The sequence below is a fragment of the Plecotus auritus genome (genome assembly GCF_963455305.1).
Source record: "Plecotus auritus genome assembly, chromosome: X".
Classification (NCBI taxonomy): Eukaryota; Metazoa; Chordata; class Mammalia; order Chiroptera; family Vespertilionidae; genus Plecotus; species Plecotus auritus.
Window position 1 is genome coordinate 132,379,779 of NC_137784.1, and position 25,483 is coordinate 132,405,261.

A 25,483-nucleotide genomic window follows, 5' to 3' on the forward strand; every position below is an offset into this window, starting at 1 on the left:
ACCGGGAATCGAACCATGACCTTCTGGTTCACAGATTTAGGCTCAACCAATGAGCCACGTTGGCCGGGCAAGATGTGGCTATTCTTCAGAGCATGTGCATCTTTAAAAAGTTGTCTTGAAGACACAGTTGTAAGTACTTTAACTTTTAAAAATGTTTCATTTCCATGTTGAATCATAGAACAAGGTACAGAGGTACAGAATGGATTTAAGGGAATACTTAATGTTTTTCTTCCTTTTTAATTTTGTTTATATTTTATTTTCTTAAAATATATTTTTATTGATTTCAGAGAGGAAGGGAGGAGAGAGAGAGATAGAAACATCAATGATGAGAATCACCTATTGGCTGCCTCATGCACGCCCCACACTGGGGACCGAGCCCACATCTGGGCATGTGCCCTTAATCAGAATCGAACCCGGGACCCTTCAGTCCATAGGCTGACGCTCTATCCACCGAGCCAAACAGCTAGGGCTATATTTTATTTCTTTTTAAATTAAATTGAATTTATTGGGGTGACAAAAACATACAGATTTCAAGTGTACAACTCAACAAAACATCATCTGCACACTGCATCATGCGTCCTTCGTCCCAAGCAAAGTCTCTTTCCGTCCCCATTTATCCCCTTTGCCAACCCCCCCTTTCCCTTTGGCTATCACCACACTGTTGTCTGTGTTTTACCAGTATATGTTTTCTTACTAAATCCCTTCACCTTCTTTCATCTAGCCTCAAAACTCCCCTCCCCTCTGACAGCTGCCAGTCTATTCCATGCATCCAGGCCTTTATTTCTATTTCGTTCATCAGTTTATTTTGTTAAACATTAGATTCCACATATCAGTGAGATGATATGATACTTGTTTTTCTCTGACTGGCTTATTTCACTTAGCAAAATAATCTCAGGTCCATCCATGCTGTCTGTCACAAAAGGTAAGATTTCCTTCTTCTTTTTTTAACAGCCAAATAAGGGAACACTTCATTTTAACTACACAAACTTTCCAGTGAATAATGAGAGTTGTCCTATTACAGCTGCCAGATTGTGACAATCTGACAAGTTATGTGGGTCCTAAGTAGAAGACAAGATGAGCATCTCATTAAGTCTACTGTGAATTCCTTTAGCTGAACTACTGTGGTCATGCCACACAGAATGGGACTGAATTGCCACTGCCCATAAACTTATAGCTTGGATTCCACTGAAAACAACCATTCGGTGGGGATCCTGGTCTTCCTTGGGCCCTTTTATTCTGGAGATGGACAGGCTTCTATAGTGGATTCAATGGTAGCCCCAACAAGGTATGTATATGTCCTAACCATCAGACCTATGAATGCACTTTATTTGAAAAAGGGGTTTTTGCAGGTGCAATTAAGTGAAGAATTACAAAATGAGACCATCTTTTTAAAAATATATATATTTTTATTGATTTCAGAGAGGAAGGGAGAGGGAGAGAGAAATAGAAACATAAGTGATGAGAGAGTATCATTGATTGCCTGCCTCCTGCACATCCCACACTGGGGATTGAGCCCACAACCCGGGCATGTGCCTTGACCAGGAATCGAACCATGACCTCCTGGTTCACAGGTCAATACTCAATCACTGAGCCACGCTGGCCAGGCCAAAATGAGACCATTTAAATTTAGGGTGAGAAGACACACACAAGAGAAGGCCAACTGAAGATGGAAGCAGAGATTGGAGTGATGCAACCACAAGCCAAGGAATGTCTAGGATTGGCAGGCAGCTCCCAGCTGCTAAGGTGGCAAGGAAGGATTCTTTGCTAGAGCTTCAGGAGAGGGCCCTGTGACACCTTGATTTTGGACATCTGGCATCCAGCACTGTGCAAGAATATGCTGCTGTCCCTGTTGCAGCTGTCACATAAACTCACCAGCTTGAGCTCTAATTCTCACTAGACTCCTGAGCTTTAACAAAGGATCCATGAGCCTTCTATCCTCTTGCTTTTACCAAAGAGGAAGTGCCTGCCCCAAGCCCGCCTTCAGGTGGTTACTCTCCATGCAAGGACTCTACTCTGCAATGTCATAGGGCCCGGTCTCCTCTTCCTTTTTTCTTCTTTATGCAAACACGCTCTCATAGCCACCCATCTTAAAAAAGATCCTCTGCAACCTCACATCACCTTTGACCCCACCCCCATTTTTCTGTTCCTCATTACAGCGAACTTTTCAAAAAGAGCTGTCTATAACCAGTCTCCATTTCTTCACCTTCCACTTACTCACTCCAAGCTGGTTTCTGTCCCCATCACCTGTGATAAAAGTTCACCACATTACAGCTAGTTCCCTGCTTAAAATCCTCCACTAGAGGATGATCATTTATGACCTAACTCTTTAAACCTCAAAGAAACAAAGTACACAGATGTATAAAGAGGAAGAAGTACCCCACAGAGGTAACAGTAGGAGGGGACTTGTGAACAGATGAGATGTATTTCACAAATTTCTAGATGCGGGAAGTAAGAGGAACATGTTGACTAACAGAATAGAGCAGAATGTACTACACAGGAGCTACAAAGGAGATGAGAACCCCAAAGAGGTTCTTAGATCAGAGCAGACTGGGGGCAAGCAGTGCCCCTCAGACTCTTTCATGTCATACTAGTCACCTGGAGAGCATTGCTGACCATCATATTCTGACCCAGTAGGTTTGGGATGGGCACTTCCAGCAAGCTCCCAGGTGAAGCTGGTTGTACTGGGCTAGTCAATGGAGCACACTCTGAGTGGTAAGGTGCCACTTCCTCCCATAGGCAAGAAACCAAAGGGTCTTTTCTCAATCAATGGCTGGAACTTTCCCTTCCTCCCAAGACTCCTGGTGTGGCTGGGAGCAGCCCAGGTGAAGTCCACCTCTTTCTGGCCTCTGAGGGCTGACCCCTGTCTAATTCCCTGCAAAGCCAAGTCTGTTGGTCAACCTGCTCTGTCCTGTTCCTCACATAACTCCTGCTCCAAACCTCCACTCTGGGGAGGGACCCTGCAGAAAACGGACAACTCCATCAGAGCAGGAGCAGTGTGCCAGATAACCAGGCCTCTTGTCTCCAACCCAAACGGCTCTTCAAAATCAGGGGAAGAGACCCAGCAACATGGAAGAAAAACAAATTCTGTCCACAGACGAGAAATTCTAGAAGATAATACAGCCATAAAACCAGAACAAAAACGTCCAGAACAAGAAAGAAACAGACAGATGATAAAAGAATTCAGAGATTAAAAATGGGTTAGTTACAAAGAAACAGTGGGGCACTGTTACAATAGGAAAAGACTGAAAGGGACCGAAATGTCCATCCTCAGGGAGCTGCTTGACTAAAGCATGGTTGATCTATACAACAGAGTCTATGCAGCAGGAACAAAACAAAAAAAAATGAAGAAGGGAAAATTCTACACTGCCATAATAAGGTGTGTATCTATGCTGATAGGGAGGTGTGTATCTATGCTTCAGGACAGACTAAGTGAGAATAAACTGAAAACAAGATGTAAGCCTGACCACGTGGCTCAGTGGTTGAGCATCGACCTATGAACCAGGAAGTCAAGGTTTGATTCCTGGTCAGGGCACATGCCTGGGTTTCGGGCTCAATCCCCATTGGGGGAGGGGGGATGTAGGAGGCAGCCAATCAATGATTCTCTCTCATCATTGATGTTTCTATCTTTCCCTTCCTTGCTGAAATCAATAATATATTAAAACAACCAACAACAACACAAGATGCAAAACAGTATATCCAGCATGCTAACTTTGTGTGTAAGAAAGGAGAAAGAGAATTATTGCCTTATCTTTGCAAGAGGAAACCATAGAAGGATGAGCAAGAAACCGATAAAAATAGTCACCTATAAAGGGGTGAGGGAAATAGGATCAAGGGGATAGAGATAGAAATGTGACTTCTGGGTATACCTTTCTATATTGGCTTGGTGTTTTTTTTTTAAATTCAAGCCTATTATACTAGACGTCAAATTGCATTTCAATAAATATAATCAGGACAAGTATAACAAGATAATTACAAAAACCATACACGTTTACATGTACATAAAATGTGTGTATGAACCATTAATATAAACACCCCCACAATCATAACTTTTTGTTATTCCACTAATATAAAGAATCAATACTATAATCGTAACTTTCTGTTATTCCACAGTCAAACTAAACAAAGATCAATTAAGTAGCAATTCCCTGTATTACATTAGGCATGATTTTTGAATCATTAAATACTTTATGTATCCCAAAAATAGGGAAAAAAGCAAACCACAAAATAACAAATAAACCTAACTACATATCAAATCAATAACATAACCACACAGAAAAGAATTATCCCAAGTGACTTTTCCCCAACATATTGTAAAGAAAAATTCGAACATACAGTATAATTGAACAAACTGTATAAGAACACCCACATACTCATCACCTAGATTCTACCGTTGTTGACATCATTCATCCATCCATTAATTCTTCTTATTCTTGAAGCATTTAAAAGTTCACACACCAGTACACTTACACTACTGCATGCATATCATTAATTAGAGTTGAAAATGCATGTCCTTTTTTCAGGTAAAATTTACATCCAGTAAAATGACAAATCTTAAGTCTATAATTTGATGAGTTCTGTCAACTGCATGCACCTGTATAAGCTAAACCCTTATATCAAGATAGATGTCACCATAGCCACATTAAGTTCCCTGGTACTACTTTCTAGTCAGCCCCACCCCACATCCCCAACAACATTTGGTGGTGTCAGTTTTGGCCACTGTGGTGGGTGTGTACTATTATTTCATTGTGCTTTAATTTGTATTTCTTTGATGACTAATGTTGAACACTTCCTCATGAGTATATTGGTTATAATTCAGAGGCCATAACTTGTGAAGTATCTATTAAAATCTTTTCACCTTTTAAAAATAGGTTGTCTTTTTACTATTGAGTTGTAGGAGTTCTTTATATATTCTGATACAAGTCCTTTGTCAGATATGAGACTGACGCGCTACCTACTGCGCAACGAGGCACCTTCTTTGTCAGATATGACTTGTCTCAACTATTTTCTCAATGACTTTTCATTTTATTTTTTATGTTTTAATTGATTTTTAGAGAGAGAGAGAGAGGGAGAGAGGGAGGGAGAGGGGGAGAGAGAGAGAGAGAGAGAGAGAGAGAGAGAGAGAGAGAGAGAGCGGGAGAGAGGGAGGGGAGAGAGGGAGAGAGAGAGAAAGAAACATCGTTCGGTTGCCTTCCGCATGCACCTCTACCAGGGATCGAGCCAGCAATCTGGGCGTGTGCCCTGACCAGGAATCGAACTGGCAATCTTCCCATGCACAGGACGACACCCAAACAACTGAGCCACACCAAGGCTTAAATAAATTTTTATGTATGGTATGAAATAGTGTTGTGTATTAAATTGTGTCTTCCTCAAAAAAGATACGTCCTAATCCCAGTACCTATAAATGTGACCTTATTGGGAAATGAGGTCCTTACAGATGCAATTAACTAAGATGAGTTTATCCTGGAGTAGGGTGGGCCCATATTCCAATATGATTGGTGTCCTTATGAGAAAACAGCTATGTGAAAACAGACACACACAGAGAATGCCACATGATGAGGAAGGCAGATACTAGAATGATGCAGCCGCAAGTCAAGAAACACCAAGATTGTTAGCAAACCACCAGAAACTAGGAAGAAGCAAGAAAAGATTCCCCTGCCGAAACCGGTTTGGCTCAGTGGATGGAGCGTCGGCTTGCGGACTGAAGGGTCCCAGGTTCAATTCCGGTCAAGGGCATGTACCTTGGTTGCGGGCACATCCCCAGTAGGAGGTGTGCAGGAGGCAGCTGATGGATGTTTCTCTCTCATCGATGTTTCTAGCTCTCTCTCCCTCTCCCATCCTCTCTGTAAAGAATCAATAAAATATATTTTTTTTAAAAAAAGAAAAGATTCCCCTTGACTGGAATCGAACCCAGGACCCTTCAGTCTGTGGGCCAATGCTCTATCCACTGAGCCAAACTGGCTAGGGCAGGGGTGGGCAAACTTTTTGACTCGAGGGCCACAATGGGTTCTTAAACTGGACCGGAGGGCCGGAACAAAAGCATGGAGTGTTTGTGTGAACTAATATAAATTCAAAGTAAAGGAGCGGAGGGGAGAGCAAGAGAACTGGATAGAACAGCCGGATTCGGCCCGCGGGACGTAGTTTGCCCAAGGCTGGGCTAGGGCCAACAGCAAATATTTTGCCACCATTTGAGGTGCTCATTATACCAACTCCTTACTCTAGAATTTGGTAATTAATTTAGTAATTAAAGGCAAAGATTTAGCATTTATACTGCCTTTTTAGAAGGAAATATAGTTCCTCCTTACCTGATGAAGGAAAGTTTTTACTGAATGCCAATATTAAAAGTACAAGAGATGACAGAAACCCATCATTTTGTAACACCAATGTAATAATAGCTGCAGGCAAGGATCATCAATGATTGCTAAAATCATTAGGTGGCCCTGACCGGTTTGGCTTGGTGGATAGAGCGTCGGCCTGCGGACTGGAGGGTCCCGGGTTCGGTTCCGGTCAAGGGCATGTGCCTTGGTTGCGGGCACATCCCCGGTGCGGGGTATGCAGGAGGCAGCTGATCAATGTTTCTCTCTCATTGATGTTTCTAACTATCTATCCCTCTCTCTTCCTCTCTGTAAAAAATCAATAAAATATATTTTAAAAAAAAATCATTAGGTGAATGGCTGTTGGGCAACAGGATCTTCATATGGTACCAAAGCATCACACCACAGATTACTTATCAATTACAATAAGAAAACCGTATATTCGCAATGGAGAGATTTGGCAGTAACCTCCTTCTTCAACCAAGTGGTAAAATGTAGCATCAAGAACCACAGGAGAACCAATCAGTCTGATGCTAATACAAAATATTCTTACCCCAAATGTTTACCTAAACAAACCCGCAGATATAACCTCTCATTTACAATTAATGTAAGGAATAAACAGGAAAAGAAACACATCTAAAATGTGGGCCTTCTGTAAGACAACTGGGCTGGTTGCTTCATAAAGTCAATGTCACAGGTGGACTGGAGGTAGGGAGGCTGTTCTTGTTAGAAGAAACAAAGGAAGCATATGCAAATGCAAGGTATAAATCTTAATTGGTTACTGCCTGCCCCCCCAAAAAATCAGCTATAAAAGACACTTAGGGTAAATTACAATTTAGAATGGCTGTCTGATAACATTAGAGAATTACTGTTAATTTTTCAAGATCTGCTTGAGACATTATGCTTATATTGGAAAATGTCCTGATTTTTAGATGTTTGCTCAAGTACTCAGGGATGAAATGCCATACTGTCTGCGAATTCCTTTCAAATGGTCAGCAAAAGGATATAAAAATGCACATAGTAATGCAAACCAAGCAAATATGTCAAAATGTCAACAATTGATTCTATGCAGTGGACACACAGGCTTCACAATAAGTTAGAAAAAAGAGATTGGGCTGAAATAAAGAATTTAACAGAAAAGGTAGAAAATAAAGTCTAGGAGATATTACAAAATTCAGAGCAAAAATTAATAAATGGAAAACATGAGGGAGGATCAAGACAGAGGACCAATGTAAGAGGTCCAAAATTAAGTGAACAGGAGTCTCCATAAGAAAGAAAATAAAAGAATGGAAGCTAACATATTTTTTAAAAGACTTGACAATAGACAAAAGTATTCTCCAGGGAAGAAGAGAGTAAAGAAAACCACCTACAAAAGAACCACAACTAGTTTGTTTCGTTAGTGACTCTGCATGCTAGAAGATAATGGTAGCAATGCCTTTAAAGTTAGGAGGGAAAATAACTTTTTTTTTCTTTTCTAATATTGTCTTTATTTTTATTTTAAAAATCTTTATTGTTGAAAGTATTACATATGTCCCCTTTTCCCCCCATTGACCCCTTCTAGCCCATCTCCTCCCTCCACCCCCACCCCAGGCCTTCACCAACCTATTGTCTGTGTCCAAGGGTTATGCATATACAAGTTTTCTGGTTGATTTCTTCCCTCTTGCCCACCCATCCCGGTCTTCCTTCTGAGATTTGACAGTCTGTTTGTTCCACGTTCAATGTCGCTGGATCTATTTTGTTCAACAGTTTATTTTGTTCATTAGATTCCACATATGAATGAGATCATGTGATACCTGTCTTTCTCTGACTGGCTTATTTCGCTTAGCTTAATATTCTCCAGGTCCGGAATGGAAAATAATTTTTAACCTTGGAATCCTATTCTTAGCCAATCAAGTAGAAGAGCAAAGGAAAGGCATTTCAGCCCTAGCTGGTTTTGCTCAGCGGACAGAGCGTCAGCCTGTGGACTGAAGGGTCTCAGGTTCAATTCCAGCCAAGGGCACATGCCTGGGGTTGCCAGCTCGATCCCCAGTAGGGGGCGTGCAGAAGGCAGCCAATCAATGATTCTCTTTCATCATTGATGTTTCTCTCTCTCCCCTCTCCCTTCCTCTCTGAAATCAATAAAAATGTGATTATGAATCTCAACATTTAAAAAAAAAGAAAAAAGAAAAAAGAAAAAAAGAAAGGCATTTCAGACATGCAGTTACTCAGAAAACATGTCTGTTATAATGTTTTTGGCCGCAAGTAAGAGAAAAGCCAATTCAAAATAGCTTACAAAATTCAAAAGTGTATTCTTTCATATAACTGGAAGCCCAGAGCTGGGGTTCCTCCTGTCTCTCTACTCCATCATCCTTGGCGAGGAAGTGCTGTCCTCAGGCTTGGTCCCTCAGTCTGAGGTTACAGAGCTGCCAGCAGCACCTTCCTTGTTTACATACAGTGAGGGAAAGAAGTCTCCTCTGAACATGCCACTGAAGCCCCTCCCTTCAATATGAGTGGACCAACTGAGATCTCAGGTCCAGCTTTAATCAATAACAGTTCCTTGCCAAGGGAATGCAATGTGTGGAATGACTTCAGGATCCTTGCTAGAGTTGGGAATAATGCAGAAAGGTGAGTAATACCCGGGTTTTATAGAAACTGGATATGGGTAAGCAACAGTGTCCATTCCAGTTTACTACCCATGCACCCTCTCTTAGCAAGTTATTTAAAGATGTATTCCAGAAAACAAGGAGTAAACCAAGTAAAAGATATGGGTTCGGCGAAACAGTAGCTCAAACCCCAGAGCTCAGAGAAGGGAAGATCCAGGTGGCAGTGTGTGTACAACCTTAGAGAGCAAGTACTTGTCCAGACTGCAGGCCAATAGAGAGCTCTGAGAGGAAGGCCTTTAAGGGTGAGAAATGCAGAACTGCAGGAAAGAAATAGCATGGCTGAGAGGATTTTTAAGAGATCAGGAAATAGTATTAAACAAAAGTGAAAAGCAATCAGAAGCAGTGGGAAAAACAAAGAACTATAAAAGAAAGCCAAGGTTCAAATATAAAGCAAGAATTTTAAGCAGGTGGTAGAGTCTAAGAAAGGGGGATTGTGATTATAGACCTATAAAGAAATGTAATCCTCACATTCATTACTAAGCCTTGTGGTGAACAGTAGTTACATATGTGTAATAATGTCAATGATGTTGACTTGCTTTCAACTTTAGAATTAACATATGACCACTGGATGTGGATGCAGGGCATAAACTTAACAATTGTAAGAATGGAAAGTTATCAAGTATAGCTTTTAGGAGGTAGAAGTGGGGGGGCGTGTGGAAGAAAAATCGGGTCATTAACATCCTCATCTTATACAGAGAGAAGTGCCATATGGACTAAAATAGATGGAACAGAAACCACTCTTTAAAGTTATAGAGAAAATGTGATTATGAATCTCAACATGGGAGGTGATATAAGTTAAGTCATTCTCTTTCATTAATCCTCACCAGAGGATATTCCCGCTCCCCCCCACCATAGATTTTTAGAGAAAGTGGAAGGGAGGAAGAGAGACAGAGAAAGAGAGAAACATCGATGTGAGAGAGACACATCTATTGGCTTCCTCTCAAATTCACTCCGACTGGGGCTGAGGATTTAGCCTGCAACCAAGGAATGTGCCCTTGACCGGAATCGGATCCGCAACCCTTCAGTCTGCGGGCTGACACTTTAACCATTGAACAAAACTGGCCAGGGCAGTCATCCTCTTTCATTTTAGGGAGCTAATATAATCCCCCAAAGTTGGCAAGTGAAGAAAAATGTATTAGCATATAATTTAGGTTTTTTAAATTTTTATTTTTAAATATATTTGTATTGATTTCAGAGAGGAAGGAAGAGGGAAAGAGAGATATAAACATCAATGATGAGAGAGAATCATTGATCGGCTGCCTCCTGCATACCGCCCCCCACTGGGGATCGAGCCCGCAACTCAGGCATGTGCCCTTGACCGGAATCGAACCTGGGACCCTTCAGTCTTCAGACAGATGCTCTATCCACCGAACCAAACCGGCTAGGGCATAATTTAGTTTTAAAGGTAACCATCAAAGAAACTAATAGAAAACAGTTAAAAGCTGTCATCTCTGGGTCATGGAACAGGAATGGGAAGAAGTAAACTGTTATTTTCACCATAACCTCTTTTGAGAGAGGTTATGTTGTTATTGAGTGGCTGTTATATTTTGATAAAAACTCAAAATCCAAACCTAACCCTCAATAGTTTCCTACTGCTCTGACATTAACATAAAAACAATCCTGCACCAAGCCTGTCAACATTTCTGCCCGCATCTGTCACCCCCCCTCCCCCCACAAATCCTGCTCTGCTCCAGCCACACAGGGCTTAAGAGCCTCAGATGACTAAGCTCCTGCCAGGCTTGAGGGGAGAGGGTGCTTCATACATGCATTTATCCTTTGGAAAAAAAGCCCTCATCCACTCTGCACCTTGCCTAACACTTCTGCCCCCCTTGATTTCCAGCTTTAGCATTGCCTCCTTATCCCTCCCAAAGCTGGGCTGTTCCCCCATTACACATGATCACAGTGAGCCCCGCATATTTTTCCTTCACAGCACTTAACCCACTGTAATTACATAATTACTTGGGAAATATTTAAAGTCTGTCTCTCCTGCCAAACTTAGGCTCTATGACGAAAGATAACCACTAATCTCTGCCTGGGGTACCACAGACACCTGACTCTGTTGTGGAATGAATGGCTGGATGACAGCCTGATAAACTGCAGACCCTTTGGCATGGAGCAGCAAGGAACTCAGTATTCAAACTGAACTGTATTGGCCAGATGAACAAGTTACTAAACGTGGAACAATCCCATCATTTAGAATTGTCATTTTAACAAATAGTCTTATGAAACGTGTGTAGGTGAAGAAGCTGTTCAATATATCACCCAAAGTCCTGCTGCATCTGAGAGGTGACTTGTGGCTTGGATGGAGGTCTTAGAAGTAGAGATGATTCTGGAGTACCTTTTGAATGTAAAGCCCCACAGGACTTGCTGGTGAATCAGAGGAAGGTGAAGGAAAGAGCGGAATCAAGGACAACTACTAGAATTTTTTATTGGTAACTGGGTGGATATTGATGTTGTTTACTGAGACAGGAGGTGAAGCAGATTTAAATGGGGGGGAAAGCAAAAGTTCTGTTTGGGACTTGTTAAGTCTGAGATGTCTATGAGCAACTCAAGTGGAAATACTGAAGAGGCCATCCAATGCGGGGCTTAAGAGGGAGGTTAGAGATATAGGCACAGAGTGAAATCATCAGCACACAACTGTACCTGTCATTCAGAGCAATGAATACACAGACACAATGGAAATGCCTCTAATTAAGTCAAGGCATAACTATCAATGAAATGTCAAGTGGTCATTAAAAATGATTGTGTAAAGACATTATCCAGATGTTATCTATCTGTAGATAACAGATTTATGAGCAATTCTTAATGTTCCTCTTCCTACATTTTCTAAAAATTTTTTTCATCAGGTATTACTTTTGTAATTAGAAAATACAATTAAGTTATTTTCCTTTTAGGGAAAAGTGATGATACAAGCCTATTTTTACTGGCATGGACAGATATCTACAACGTATCACTGAGGAAAGAAGGCAAGTTACAACTGCACATACTATATGATCCCATTTATCTAAAACAATATGTACGCATATTAAGAATTCTTAAGCAGTTTTAGTTGCATTACATTTTACATGGTATCCGTAAAAAAAACAAACGTGTTCATAAAAATGTTTGATACAATAATTGGAACTAAGCTTTAAATGTCATTTTATCTCCCTTTATTGCACTTGTATTTTAGGGATTTCCTTGGTTTCTTTCCCCCACATACTGACTACTCAGTGCTGGCTGTTCTTCTATTTGTAGTTGCATGGTATAAAGTACACAATAGGTGTGTTTTTTTTTGTTTGTTTTTTAAAAAACAATGTATTTTTTTATTGATTTTAGAGAGAGGAAGGGACAGGGATAGAGATAGAAACATCGATTGGCTGCCTCCTGCATGCCCCCCGACTGGGAATCGAACTGTGACATCCTGGTTCATAGGTCGACACTCAACCACTGAGCTACACCAGCCAGGCACAATAGGCATTCTTAATCTTTTTCTGCCATGATCCTTTTGGCCCTCTGAAGCCGCCCCCTTTAAAAGAATGTTTCTATTATTATTTTTTTAAAATATATTTTTATTGATTTCAGAGAGGAAAGGAGAGGGAGAGAGATATAGAAACATCCATGATGAGAGAGAACCATTGATTGGCTGCCTCTCTGCATGCCCCCCCCCCCCCGACTGGGGATCGAGCCCACAACCTGGGCATGCACCCTTAACTGAAACTGAATCCAGGATCCTTCAGTCTGCAGGCCGATGCTCTGTCCACTGAGCCAAACTGGCTAGGGCAAGAATGATTTGAAATGCAGAGAATAAAATGCAGAAAAATTTATTAACAACATACTTTGAGAATTGGAGCTAGAGTAATATGGGCTTCTTTAGTGAACCATTAAATATCCAGATCTAGAGGTGGGTCAAACAACTACCCAAAGTTTGAAGGAGTGATGAGCACAAATGATATTTCAAAACATCTGCAACTATAATACGATAGCATCTTTGATCTCTATTGGTGACAAAGTCACAGGTACTCCTAACACTACCATAGTCTGTTGCCTACTGAAGGAAATCTGAATTTTCAGTGAGAGGTTGGTGCAAATAAAGACAGAGTGTTTTTCCCAATCAAGGTCACAGAACCCCTGAATTCTCAGAGCCTTCGGTCTAGAAAGATACACAACAAATAGTAAGCAGTTTCCTCTGCATGGAATTCCCAGAGTAGTTTCCATATGCATCTAATATTTTTACAATGTTTTACTTGTGTAATTAAAAAATAAATACCATATTTCTGCTTGTTTGCTTTGTCTTAAACAACCAGAAGAGTGACTAAGAAATTTTATACAGTTGCTTACAAGCTACATTAACATATTTTTAATAGGGTGATACCACTAAAAAAAGACTTTCAACCTTCCCTAACCACTTAGGTATTGAGGACTTTAATCATTCCCATGTTCTTGCAAATCTAGAAAAAAATTCACTAGAATTATTTACTCTAGAGTTAAAAGGAACAAAAAGACAAACTTGTCACAACTGCAAACGTATGTCTATTTTTTTTGCCAAGTGTTATTCCCAAAACAGCTGAAAATATTAGAGCAAATTAGTACTTAATATGGACTAATACCTTCTGTTGTTTACAAAAAACACGAAAACCAGAAACACACGAAAATTTAAATTAAAAAAATAAGTTAGTAAATACGCGTAAAGAAATTTAAAATACAACCTGTCAAAGTAATGTCAAAATTTGACCTGGCTGGTGTGACTCAGTTGGTTGAGCATTGTCCTGTGCACTGACAGGTTGCCGGTTCAATTCCTGGTCAGGGCACGTGGCCAGGTTGCGGGCTCAATCCCTGGTCAGGGTGCATGCAGAAGACAATAAATTGATGTTTCATTCTCACATTTATGTTTCTTTCTCTCCCTTCCTCTCTCTCTAAAAATCAATAAAAATGTATTTAAAAACAAAACAAAAACTTAACTACCACTAGAAGCCTCAGAAAACCCAAAATGCTTTAAATATTTTCAAAAAAATAACTCACACATACAAAGTCAGTTCATGCTTAAAAATGCTCAAGTTCATATTTTAGCAGTAATGTGGAATGTTGCAAGGAAGATGAAAACAAAGAGAAATGTGCATATCTTAGAAGCCGGCTTTGCTTTCTTTCAAATCTAAAAATAAAACCTTTAAACTGTCCTATTAATAAGTCTAGAAAATGGATGCCTTTTTTGAGGAAAGCTTTAACAAACACAGAAATAAAAATATCTTCTCGGTTAATAGGACCAAAGGATGTAAACACAAACCAGATGTCAATCCTCATTTATCTACAATTCCATTCAGGGCTCTGGTGGGGCTTCTGATATAAAGATGTTTCTACAGCACAAGGAGACATACTAAATGAATGTGTGCATAGAGCAACATGGACCAGGCTCAAAAGCTAAGTATTAGTGAAAATCAGATTAAGTTGCAAAATGTTACATCTACAATACCACCCTGTAAACTTGCAAAAACACTTTCGAATGTTATATATTGGTTATGTGAAACAGCATAAAGCTTTCATGGAGCATGGAGACTATCCCCATCACCTTTGAGGAACAGGCTACTTTGGGGAGGCAGGGCAGCAAGTGCAACCACAGGCTGGGATTTTGCAGGAGCTGTCACATTTGAGTTTCATAAAAGGAGGCTGATGTAAATTGGACCAACTGTTCATATTTCCAAAGTCCGAGTGAAAAGTACCCGAGTAGCTACCACTTTGAAGTCCTGCAGGATAGCTCCAATCCCATCTCCTTAGTCCATGCTCGCAGAGATTACACTGGGCCACCCTCAATGGCTTGTCAGGGTGGACCTGATCCTTGACAAGCCAGGAGCAAGCTTGCTTACTGACACTGCTTCCTTCACGATGAAAGTCTTGGGTAAAAAAAAAAAAAATTCAAAAAACAACAACAGAAGAACTAAGCCTTGAGTTTGGTACCATAGTTGACTCACACACCATACAAGCTCTTGCTCTCTCAAGCATTGAAGATCAGAAAATAAAGTGTGTCGAAGAAGGGAAAGCCTTCTTTTCAAGAGTCTTCCAGGGTCTCCTGGAGGAGAAGTGGAGAGAAGGAAAGTTTCATGAAGGAACCTGGAGTGGCAACCCTCAGGGCCTGATGGGTGGGTGGGATGTCAGCTCAGGGAAGATGGCCTCCAGAGCAGTGAGGGGTAGAAAGGGGACATAATGGATGGCCAGAGCACCTCACATTACCTTCTGAGGCTTGGGAACATCTTCAAGTATGATGCAGCTTGGAAGAAAAGCTGAGACTATTCAGCATAGTTGGTAAGGCTGTGTCTGATTTCCTACCAGCACATTGCAAATAGAACCACTCCCAACCCACAGCTTGACTTGCTCTGCCTGTCTCATTCACCTCCACACTCCAAACTCCTCAGACCCAGCCAAACAGTTCTCTCTGGCCCAAGCCTCCATATACACTGGTCTCTCCTCCACTTATACTTGCCCGGAACTAAGCTAATGTCTTGGGGGTCACTTTTCAAAGAGGTAACTTCCCTCATCCCACTCCCATGTCTAGATGGGACCCCTCTTAAATTTATATGCTCCCTCAGTGGCCAGTACTTCTCCACTGTAGTATTTAGCCCCTTTTAGAGCAGTGGCCTGTTTGTCTGTCTGGATCTTCCTTTAGACCATTAAGATTACTAAGGGTTGCCCTGACCGTGTGGCTCAGTGGTTTAGTGTTGACCTATGAACCAGGAGGTCACAGTTCGATTCCTGGTCAGGGCACATGCCTGGGTTGTGGGCTCGATCCCCAGTGTGGGGCATGCAGGAGGCAGCCAATGATTCTCTCTCATCACTGATGTTTCTATCTCTCTCCCCTTCTCCCTTCCTCTCTGAAATCAATAAAAATGTTTATTTTAAAAAAGATTACTAAGGGTTAGAGACAGTCCCTAGCATCTAGGACAGTAACTGACATCTAATATATGCTCAATTAGTATCGGGCAGTGGTTGGCAAACCGCGGCTCGCGAGCCACATGCGGCTCACAAGCCGCGGTTTGCCGCTCTGTTGACTGAGTTTGCGGACCACTGGACTAGACCAGTGGTCGGCAAACTCATTAGTCAACAGAGCCAAATATCAACAGTACAACGATTGAAATTTCTTTTGAGAGCCAAATTTTTTAAACTTAAACTTCTTCTAACGCCACTTCTTCAAAATAGACTCGCCCAGGCTGTGGTATTTTGTGGAAGAGCCACACTCAAGGGGCCAAAGAGCCGCATGTGGCTTGCAAGACGCAGTTTGCCGACCACGGTCCTAGACTAATTAACAACTCTCTAATCCAGGGGTGGGCAAACTTTTTGACTCGAGGGCCACAATGGGTTCTTAAACTGGACCAGAAGGCCGGAACAAAAGCATGGATGGAGTGTTTGTGTGAACTAATATAAATCAAAGTAAAGGAGCGGAGGGGAGAGCAAGAGAACCGGATAGAACAGCGGGCCGTAGTTTGCCCACGGCTGCTCTAATCTCTACAAATGGCCTTGCAATCATAAATTTGCATACTTATCTACTCATATGTAGTCTTTTCTTTAAAACTAAGCAAGTAAAAGGCTACCCTTGATTTAGCAATATCTATCAAAGTTTAAAATGCATATACCTTTGATCCAGGAAGTGCTATCCCTAGGAATTTCTCCTAAACATATACTTACTATAAGCAATATGGTATATGTAAAAGACTATTCACTACAGCATTAACGAAGTTAAAAACACTGGAAACAAAAATATCCACCAATAGAAAACTAGTTAAATTATAGTGAATCCATATAATGGATTACTAAACCAACCCTTTTAAAAAGAATGATACGGGCCCTGGCCAGTGTGCTCAGTGGTTGGAGCATCAGACCACACACTGAAGGGTCACAGGTTGCAGGTTCTCATTCTGCAGCACTCATTCTGGAAGATTCAAGAATATAGTGGATCTTCACAAAAGTAGGTTTTAGATAATCTAGGAGGAAATTCAGAGGCCGAGTACGAGAGGCAACCAATCAATGTCTCTCTCTCACATCAATGTTTCTTTCTCTTCTGGTTTCTTTCTCTCTCTTCCCCTCCCTCCCTTCCATTCTCTCTAAAATTTAATCAATGGAAAAAACATCCTTGGGTGAGGATTAAAAAAAAAAAAAGAAGAGCATGATATGGGTGTATAGGAACTGATACCAAACAATCTCCAAGATACATTAACTAAAAAGAGCAATCACAAATGTGCACAGTATTTATAGTGTAAACACACACACACAAAATATATACATAAACACATAGCTATATATATAAAAGGCTAACATGCAAAGTGTCCCTGCAGGAGTTTGACCAGGAGTTCTATCACTCGCTATGACACGCAATGACCACCAGGGGGCGATGCGGAACGAAGGGAGGCCCCAGCCAGCAGCCGGAAGGCCCCGATCAGCCCTGATCGCTGGCCAGGCCTAGGGACCCTACCCGTGCATGAATTTCATGCACCGGGCCTCTAGTATAGTATATATAATAATATGAGGTATCCAATTTCATAGAGACAGAAAGTATAAGGGTGATTGCCAGGAGCAGGAGGAGGAGGAAGAGGAAGGAATGGGGACTAACGGTTTAATGGGGACAGTTTCACTTTTGCAAGATGAAAAGGGTTGTGGAGATGCATATTGGTGATGGCTGCACAACAATGAGAATGTACTTAAGGTCACTAAATGTACATTTAAAACGTATAAAATGGTAAATTTGATATTATGTATTATACCACAATTTAAAACACACACACACAGAACTGGTAATGATGGCTGCCTCCAGGGACAGAAATGGATATCCAGGACAGGATGGCAAGGAGATCTTTTATCATATAACCTTTAATACCACATTTTTCATTCTGTATTATATACTCAACTATTCAAAAAACCTGCAAAAATCATTTAAAAAAAAACCCCAGCCTTATATAAGAAGCCTTTTCCTTCATCATTTATACCCTTTTTAAATAAAAAAATATTTTCAATACAAATCAGGATTCCAATTCAGTTTTGTGGGTATTTATTAGATTTAAATAATGCAAGTTGTAAAAAATTACACTTGTTCTCCTAAGATTATATTCACCAAAAGCCTGTCTTTATATTTATCAGCCTTTACAGGAAAGCTCCAAAATCATCATAGAAGAAAATTACCATTTTTATCAGTACGTAACTTTTATTCTATCATAACAATCAAGCTGGCTGAATATAGAACTGTTTCAACAGCAAAAAGCCCTCATCATAATTCAAGACAAAAATCAGCCTGCAATTACATGAGTTATAAAACGAACTATGCTTTATGTTGCAGTCTACCCTAAAGCTGAAACATATGTCAGAATCAAACACACACACAAGCATAGCCTCTAAATTTCCTCCTATATTATCTAAAACCTACTTTGGTGAAGATCCACTATTTTCTTGAATCTTCCAGAATGAGCGCTGCAGCCAGTCAAGGAAAGGCAGCACTTGCAGGATCCAGTACCACCCCTGGCTCAAAGCAGGGGCTCAATTATTTGTTGGGTGAATGAATAAATGATTATCCGCTGACAGGCCTGTCACCAAGCCTCACAAAAAAAAATTCAGAAAGAAAAAAGTAAAAGATGCTTTGTGCACTTGAAGTCAGCACATGATAAAGGTGAAGACTATATTATTGGTTCACCAAATAGCTATGACACAACTGGCTAAGTGGGCTCTATACCTCATTCTATCCTAAAATTAAATACAAATTGTTATTTTTAAAAACATAGGACAACTTACCTAGAAGATCCTTTTGTACAAATCAAATATGCATGTGTGAATACAGCATACCAAGCTTTTTTAAAAATCAAGAAAATGTTTTTATTGATGCTCGAGAGAGGGGAAGGGGACCAAACCTGCAACCCAGACATGTGCCCAGACTAGGAAATGAACCGGCGACCTTTTGGTGCATGGGACGATACTCAACTGAGTTACACTGGCCAGGGTTCAAGTTTCTTATGAAAAAAGATAATATAGATGAATATTGATGTGTTCAATAGTAGGAAAGGATTTTCTAAGTATAAAAGTAAAAGGAGAAATCATAACAGAAATCTTATATATCAAAAAGACAAGCAGAGGAGAAACCAAGATGGCGGCATAGGTAAACACCTAAACTGCTGCCTCGCACAACAATATCAAAACTACAACTAAAAGACAAAACAGACACCATCCAGAACCACAGGAAAGCTGGCTGAGTAGAAATTCTACAACTAGAAGAAAAGAGGAAAGCACACTGAAACTCAGAGGAACTGCAAAAGGCTGAGGTACGGAGACTCGCACGCATACAAGAGGACGGGTGGCTGTGTGCACGGGCGGCTGAGTGCGCGGCTGGCTTTCTAAAGTGGGAGGGAGAAGGAAGTTCCCGATTGCACTGAACTCCAGTCCCGGGCGAGACGCTGGGAAACCAGACTCATTTGGGGGGAATCTGGACTGTCAGGAAAAGATAAAGCACACTGAGACTCGGGAGCTGTGGAAGGCAGAGGTCCGGAGGCGCACACGCACGGAGATGACTGACTGCTGAATGCACAGGAGGCTGAATGCGCGGCTGGCTTTCTAAAGCGGGAGGGAGACAGAAGCTCCCGACTGTGCTGAACTCCAGTTCCGGGCAGGTTTCTGGGAACCCAGACTCATTTGGGGAGAAACTGGACTGTCTGGTAGTGGGCGAAACTCGAGGGCAGATTTCTCTCAGAGGTGCCTGCAGCGATTACCGAGGGACAATGAGACCCAGGATACTCATAGGGCAGGGCTGACGGGAAACCAAGGCTGTCTGCTCCGCCCTGACACTCCGCCCCCTCCAAGCTGAGCACAGAGGCTTTTGCAATTTTGCAAGTCTTGTCTCATAAGAGTGTCTCCAGCACAGAAGTGTTCCCAGCGTAGACACAGCTGATCCTCCCAGCCAACTGGCCTGGAGGTCAATTCCTCCCAGTGATACCAACAACAATCCAGACTTAACTACAACAAGGCTGAACACACAGTCCACAAAGGGGTGCACCAAGAGTGTCTAGGGCTGAGCCACTGTGCCCTAGAGGACACCTACCACACAAAGCTACTCTACCAACTCAGGGAAGCAGCGAAAATGTGGAGACAAAGAAACAGATCACAAATGAAAGAAATGGAGGAAAACAAACGACTGGATATAGAGTTCAAAACCACAGTTATAAGGTTTTTCAAGAATTTTCTAGAAAAGGCCGATAAATTTAGCGAGACCCTCGAAGATATGAAAAAGGACCACTAGAAATTAAACATACACTGACTGAAATAAAAAATATTATACAGAGAGCCAACAGCAGACTAGAGGATTGCAAGAATCAAGTCAAAGATTTGAAATACAAAGAAGCAAAAAACACCCAACTGGAAAAGAAAAAAGAAAAAAGAATCCAAATATATGAAGATAGTGTAAGGAGCCTCTGGCACAACTTCAAGTGTACCAACATCAGAATTATGGGGGTGCCAGAAGAAGAGAGAGAGCAAGATACTGAAAACCTATTTGAAGAAATAATGACCGAAAACTTCCCCCACCTGGTGAAAGAAATAGACTTACAAGTCCAGGAAGCGCACAGAACCCCAAACAAAAGGAATCCAAAGAGGACCACACCAAGACACATCATAATTAAAATGCCAAGAGCAAAAGACAAAGAGAGAATCTTAAAAGCAGCAAGAGAAAAACAGTTAGTTACCTACAAGGGAGCACCCATACGATTAGCTGATTTCTCAACAGAAACTATGCAGGCCAGATGGGAGTGGCAAGAAATATTCAAAGTGATGAATAGCAAGAACCTACAACCAAGATTACTCTACCCAGAAAAGCTATCATTCAGAATTGAAGGGCAGATAAAGAGCTTCACAGATAAGAAAAAGCTAAAGGAGTTCATCACCACCAAACCAGTATTATATGAAATGCTGAAAGGTATTCTTTAAGAAGAGGAAGAAGAAGAAAAAGGTAAAGATAAAAATTATGAGCAACAAATACATGTCTATCAACAAGTGAATCTAAAAATCAAGTGAATAAAAAATCTGATGAACAGAATAAACTGGTGAATATAATAGAATCAGGGGCATAGAAAGGGAGTGGACTGACAATTCTCGGGGGGAAGGGGTGTGGGGGGTGCGGGAAGAGACTGGACAAAAAGCGTACACCTATGGATGAGGACAGTGGGGTGGGAACCGGGCTGAGGGGAGCTATGGGGGAAAAAAGAGGAACAATTGTAATAATCTGAACAATAAAGATTAAATTTTAAAAAAAGAAAGTGAGACATGAAATTAAGAATAAAAGTTATGATCTTATTAAAAAAAAAGACAAGCAGAATCAAAAGATATATGATAAAGTAGGAAAAAATATCTGCATGATGAAAGAGAATTAATATCCTTAATACATTGAGAGTTTCTACAAATTGACTTAAAATATCTCAATGGAAGAATGAGTGCAGAACACGAACAGGCAAATCACGAAGACCAAATACAAATGACCAATGATTACTGAGGTTCAGCCTCAGTTAATAACCCAAAGAGCAAAAATTTGAATGATGGCTAGCCAATTCTGGGAGGGTATGGGGAAGTGGCACTTTCTCAGACTGTCATGGGAACTGGAATAGCCATTTAGGAAGATAATATGGTGGTACCAACTAGCAACTTCATGTCTAAGCAGTTGTTCTTCATAAAGACTGACACATGAGTAAGTTGAATCTAGTAGTATCTTTAATAGGGAACCATTGGGAAAACCAATAGGGGGACAATGCATGACAGAAAGATAGTACTAGACTATAGTGCTATTTAACAAAAATGAGGCAGAGAGATAAGTATGTATAATACTAAATATGTATAATACTAACCTCAGTTTATTAAAAACACAAAAGGTGCATATTTGTATAGCCTGAGAAGAAGATTCAGAAGGATCTATGTTAAGCTATTAACATGGTTACTCTGGGAAGCGGGCACAGAGAGTAATAGAAAGCTTTTATTTTTTTACTTGATATACTTTAAAATGTATGTATTCATAAAAGTATGTATTCTTTTTATAGCTTCTTTAAAAAGAAGAAAATTAGTAAGATACAAGCACTCATCTACTAAAGACAGGTTCTGTCCTTTGCGTATTCCCTTCAAAGTTCCTTGATGCTCACTCAAATCGCTGTCTTTCCCATTCATAATAAGAGATATTTTTAAAAGATCGTTTCCTTTCTATACTTTTTAGAAGAAACTGTAAAGTCATCACTGTGCTTTTTATAAAATCCAGAAGAAACCCATTTACCGCCCATATTACATTTAATCCACACAATTTCTGAGACAATGCACAAAGCGCCAGCCACACAACTCCCACCAGCATAAATACATGGAGTACAAAGAATGTCCTGTCAGCAGGGCCCAAGGCACACCCCACAGCAAAGGGGAATGACAATTTGAGTCATAGGATCAGGAGCGAAACCAAATTTGGGACTTGGCAGCAGTGTGATGCTCTTCCCTTCCCTTCCACACCTATTCTCCTCTGCCCAAACACTGCCCCTCACATAGTCTCTAAACAGGCTATCTAAGATGTCCACATAGCTTTAGACTGAGATGTCAGAAACCACTAGAGACACAACAAAGTGCTACTTGGGAGTCTCAGCTGGAATCACAGTGGTAGCATATGTGTAAACTCACATTTTTTTCTTAAGAAAAGAAATGAAAAAAAAAATCAATTAGAATGTTTTGCCTTACCACATGGAATGTTTGAAATCCAGGTGTCAAAACATCAAATGTGAAGTGGCCACGGATTTTTAAAAAGCTTGAGATATTGAGCCTGACAATTGAGAAATTAAGGAACCACTCATTTTTATAAAACTTAAGTCCACACAAGGGCACCAAAGTAGCCAAAAGTGTGGCTGACAGACCACCTGAGTGTCAGACCTCCAACAGCTTGGATCCCCAGCTTTTCAAAAAGCATTCATTCTGCTCTAGAGTGTCAAGAGCCAGAAATGTATCTGGGTGTTCTTTTTAGTTCCCATGGAAGGAGAGTGGCAAGTACATGCCATTATCCATGGGCTCCAGTGTTCTGTGACAGCTTTCAGGAGGCTATCCTTCCAGGGGACCATATACCAGTTCCGTATCTGAAAATACATTACCACTGCTCACTAATGTTGACCAGGAAGTCATTTACGCAAACAAAGCACCATGCTCAAGACCACTGGGCAACAGCAGCAGCGGCAGGTGAAAAGCTCAGTCAAAGCGCTCTCAGCTCAGCTGACCTGCCTCAAGGTGAACTGAAGTTGCAGATCACCAGTTCCGGCTCTAATCTGACGCCCGCCCCCAGATCACGCTGTGGCTACCAAGTAACCCTACCCAAACTGACCTTTCAGGGCTCAGGGAAGTGACTTTTTTTTATTATATGGCACAGTTTGGCACAGTTATGTCTTTTGTCTTTGGGGTACTTTTATACTGTCCAAGAGTAGTATATCTTTTTTTTCCTTGTTTTCATTTTTATTTTTTAAAAACAGATGGCCAAACCAGGACATATACTAAAAAAAAAAAAAGGAAGGTTACTTACCTGAGCCCTAACATTCCAGCTACCATGGAATCCTGTTGGAGCTGGTCTACAGAAGCAAGATGTATTCTGGGGAGTCACATGTCACATCAAAGCAGGAACTGGTGAGTCTGTATTTTTATGGAGCCTAAAACAAAGAAAATCGTAAGTTGAAAGCCCCCATTGTGCTGCACGACCTTTTTCCCAGGGCTATTTGGGACATTTTGAAGATAAACATATAGACAAAGTACTATGCTATTTCCCAGCTTACCTAGCTAGAAACAAAGGATAAACTGCAAATTACTGGCACATAAAACACAGTGCTAAAATAAAGGAAAGATTCATGCGTTAAAATCGACACTATCACAGGTCCTGTCACTTCTGAAGGATACTTTGACGCTATAAAGCATATCGTTAGTGATGGTCTCTGGTAAGTATTTCTTATACCACGTCATACAGAAACACTCAGGGATAGAACACATATTCAAGAGAACATGCGACATTAATATCTCATCCTTAAAAGAACACGTGACATCCAGAGGCAAAGTCTCCCTTCTTTTTCAAGCAGCTGAAGCTGCAACAAGTTGCTGTAACATCATGTAAATGGGACTCTCACCCTAAGAGAAAAAAGCAGTACCAATAGAAACCAAGTGCCCTGGGGGATCCAAAGCCAACCTCCAAAATATACAAGTCTGACTCAGAGCAATCACTTTTTAAAAGCCTCTCGGATCAGTAAATTGCCATGTTCAACAAGCTGAGTTATTAGTTTGACAGTTTCTCTTTTGCTTTTGAACACATGTTCAAAAAAAGGACTTTTGTCATCACATTTTTCATCATTAAGATAACCATCATTTCCTTGTTAAAACCTAAACTGGCCCATATTAGCTAATCTCGGATACCTCGCTGGCCCAAAAGTAGCACTTTCATCTTTACGCTAAAAAAAGCCTAGTGTGTACAACTTAGAGAGACTATTCACACAATTACTTGTGTAATCAAACGCAGAGGAAGGGCAACACCAACCATGTCTTTTCCTTACAGCTGGTCTGTAACTATCAGGACGGTACCTAAAATTATCTATTGAGGTGCAGTGAGGCCTTACAATTCCCTTAAACAGTCGAGTCATAGAATGCTTTGAAATCCCCGAAGTGGAGGTAAAAGTATTATTCAGTTAGCTATATAATAAAAATCAAACTGGTATCCTGGCTGGGAGGCCCTGGAAAAGCCACAATTTCTCACAGCCACAACTGTTTTTCTACTTATACACTGAGGGAGCTGGACTAGGTTCCTTTCAGCTCTGAAAGTTTAAGATCTTTAATTAACTGAAGATTTCATGGGGGAAATAAGAGCCAGCAGATGAGAGCAGTTAGGTGAAAACCCAATAAAGCAGTGATTTGCAGGTCCATATATATAACACCCCCAGCTCTTAGGCAAGGAAGACAAGTGACCGCTTCCTCAGGCTTGCTCCCGAGAGTCCAGACTTCTGCAGTAACAGCAAAACAGCTACAGTGAGAACACATCCATATGCCAGCAGACCCAACACAAGTGTGCCTTGAAAAAGCTATAAAGGCCAAAGCTTTATTCTCTAACAGAATAGCTACTTCACCCTTTGAGTGGGGATGCCCTGCCCACCCCCAAATTCCCATTTCCACTCAGGTCCCCTACACACCATACCTACCATCAAAGTGGTGGAACCAAGTTTTTAAGCAATGGCATGCAAGTCAATTTTTCAATAGGAAAAGGTTCCTTGCAAGAGAAAGGAAGAAGAGAGCAGGTAAAAGGCAGAGGAGCACAGCCTTTGTGTGAGTGAGCCCAAATAAGAGGAACCCATTTACGTCTGTCGTAACCAAAACAAGGTAGAAGCACAGTGGTGACAATGGCAGTTTGCCCGAACAGGGCTGGGGGTACAGAAGCATTGAGGACAAGGTCCTTCCACTGGAGCGGCAATAATGTTCTACCCAAGAAAAAAGGTTGTGCCTGTGGGCCGTAGGAGGCTGGTCTCATGTCACCATAACAGAGGGCAGTGAATACAAGCA

General features: G+C 41.1%; 1 protein-coding gene across 4 annotated transcripts in view; it reads right to left on the reverse strand.

Annotated features, from left to right (window-relative positions):
* Positions 1 to 25,483, reverse strand: part of MECP2 (methyl-CpG binding protein 2) — a 66,668-nt gene that overhangs the window by 38,206 nt on the left and 2,979 nt on the right. For 2 of the 4 annotated variants that reach the window (XM_080653034.1, XM_080653032.1), the window contains exon 2: positions 23,475 to 23,598. The exons of the other annotated variants lie outside the window; for them this stretch is intronic. In XM_080653034.1, coding sequence (XP_080509160.1) covers positions 23,475 to 23,500 — 26 coding nt within the window. In that variant the 5' untranslated portion in view covers positions 23,501 to 23,598. The remainder of the gene's footprint in view (positions 1 to 23,474; positions 23,599 to 25,483) is intronic. 4 annotated transcript variants of the gene reach the window in all.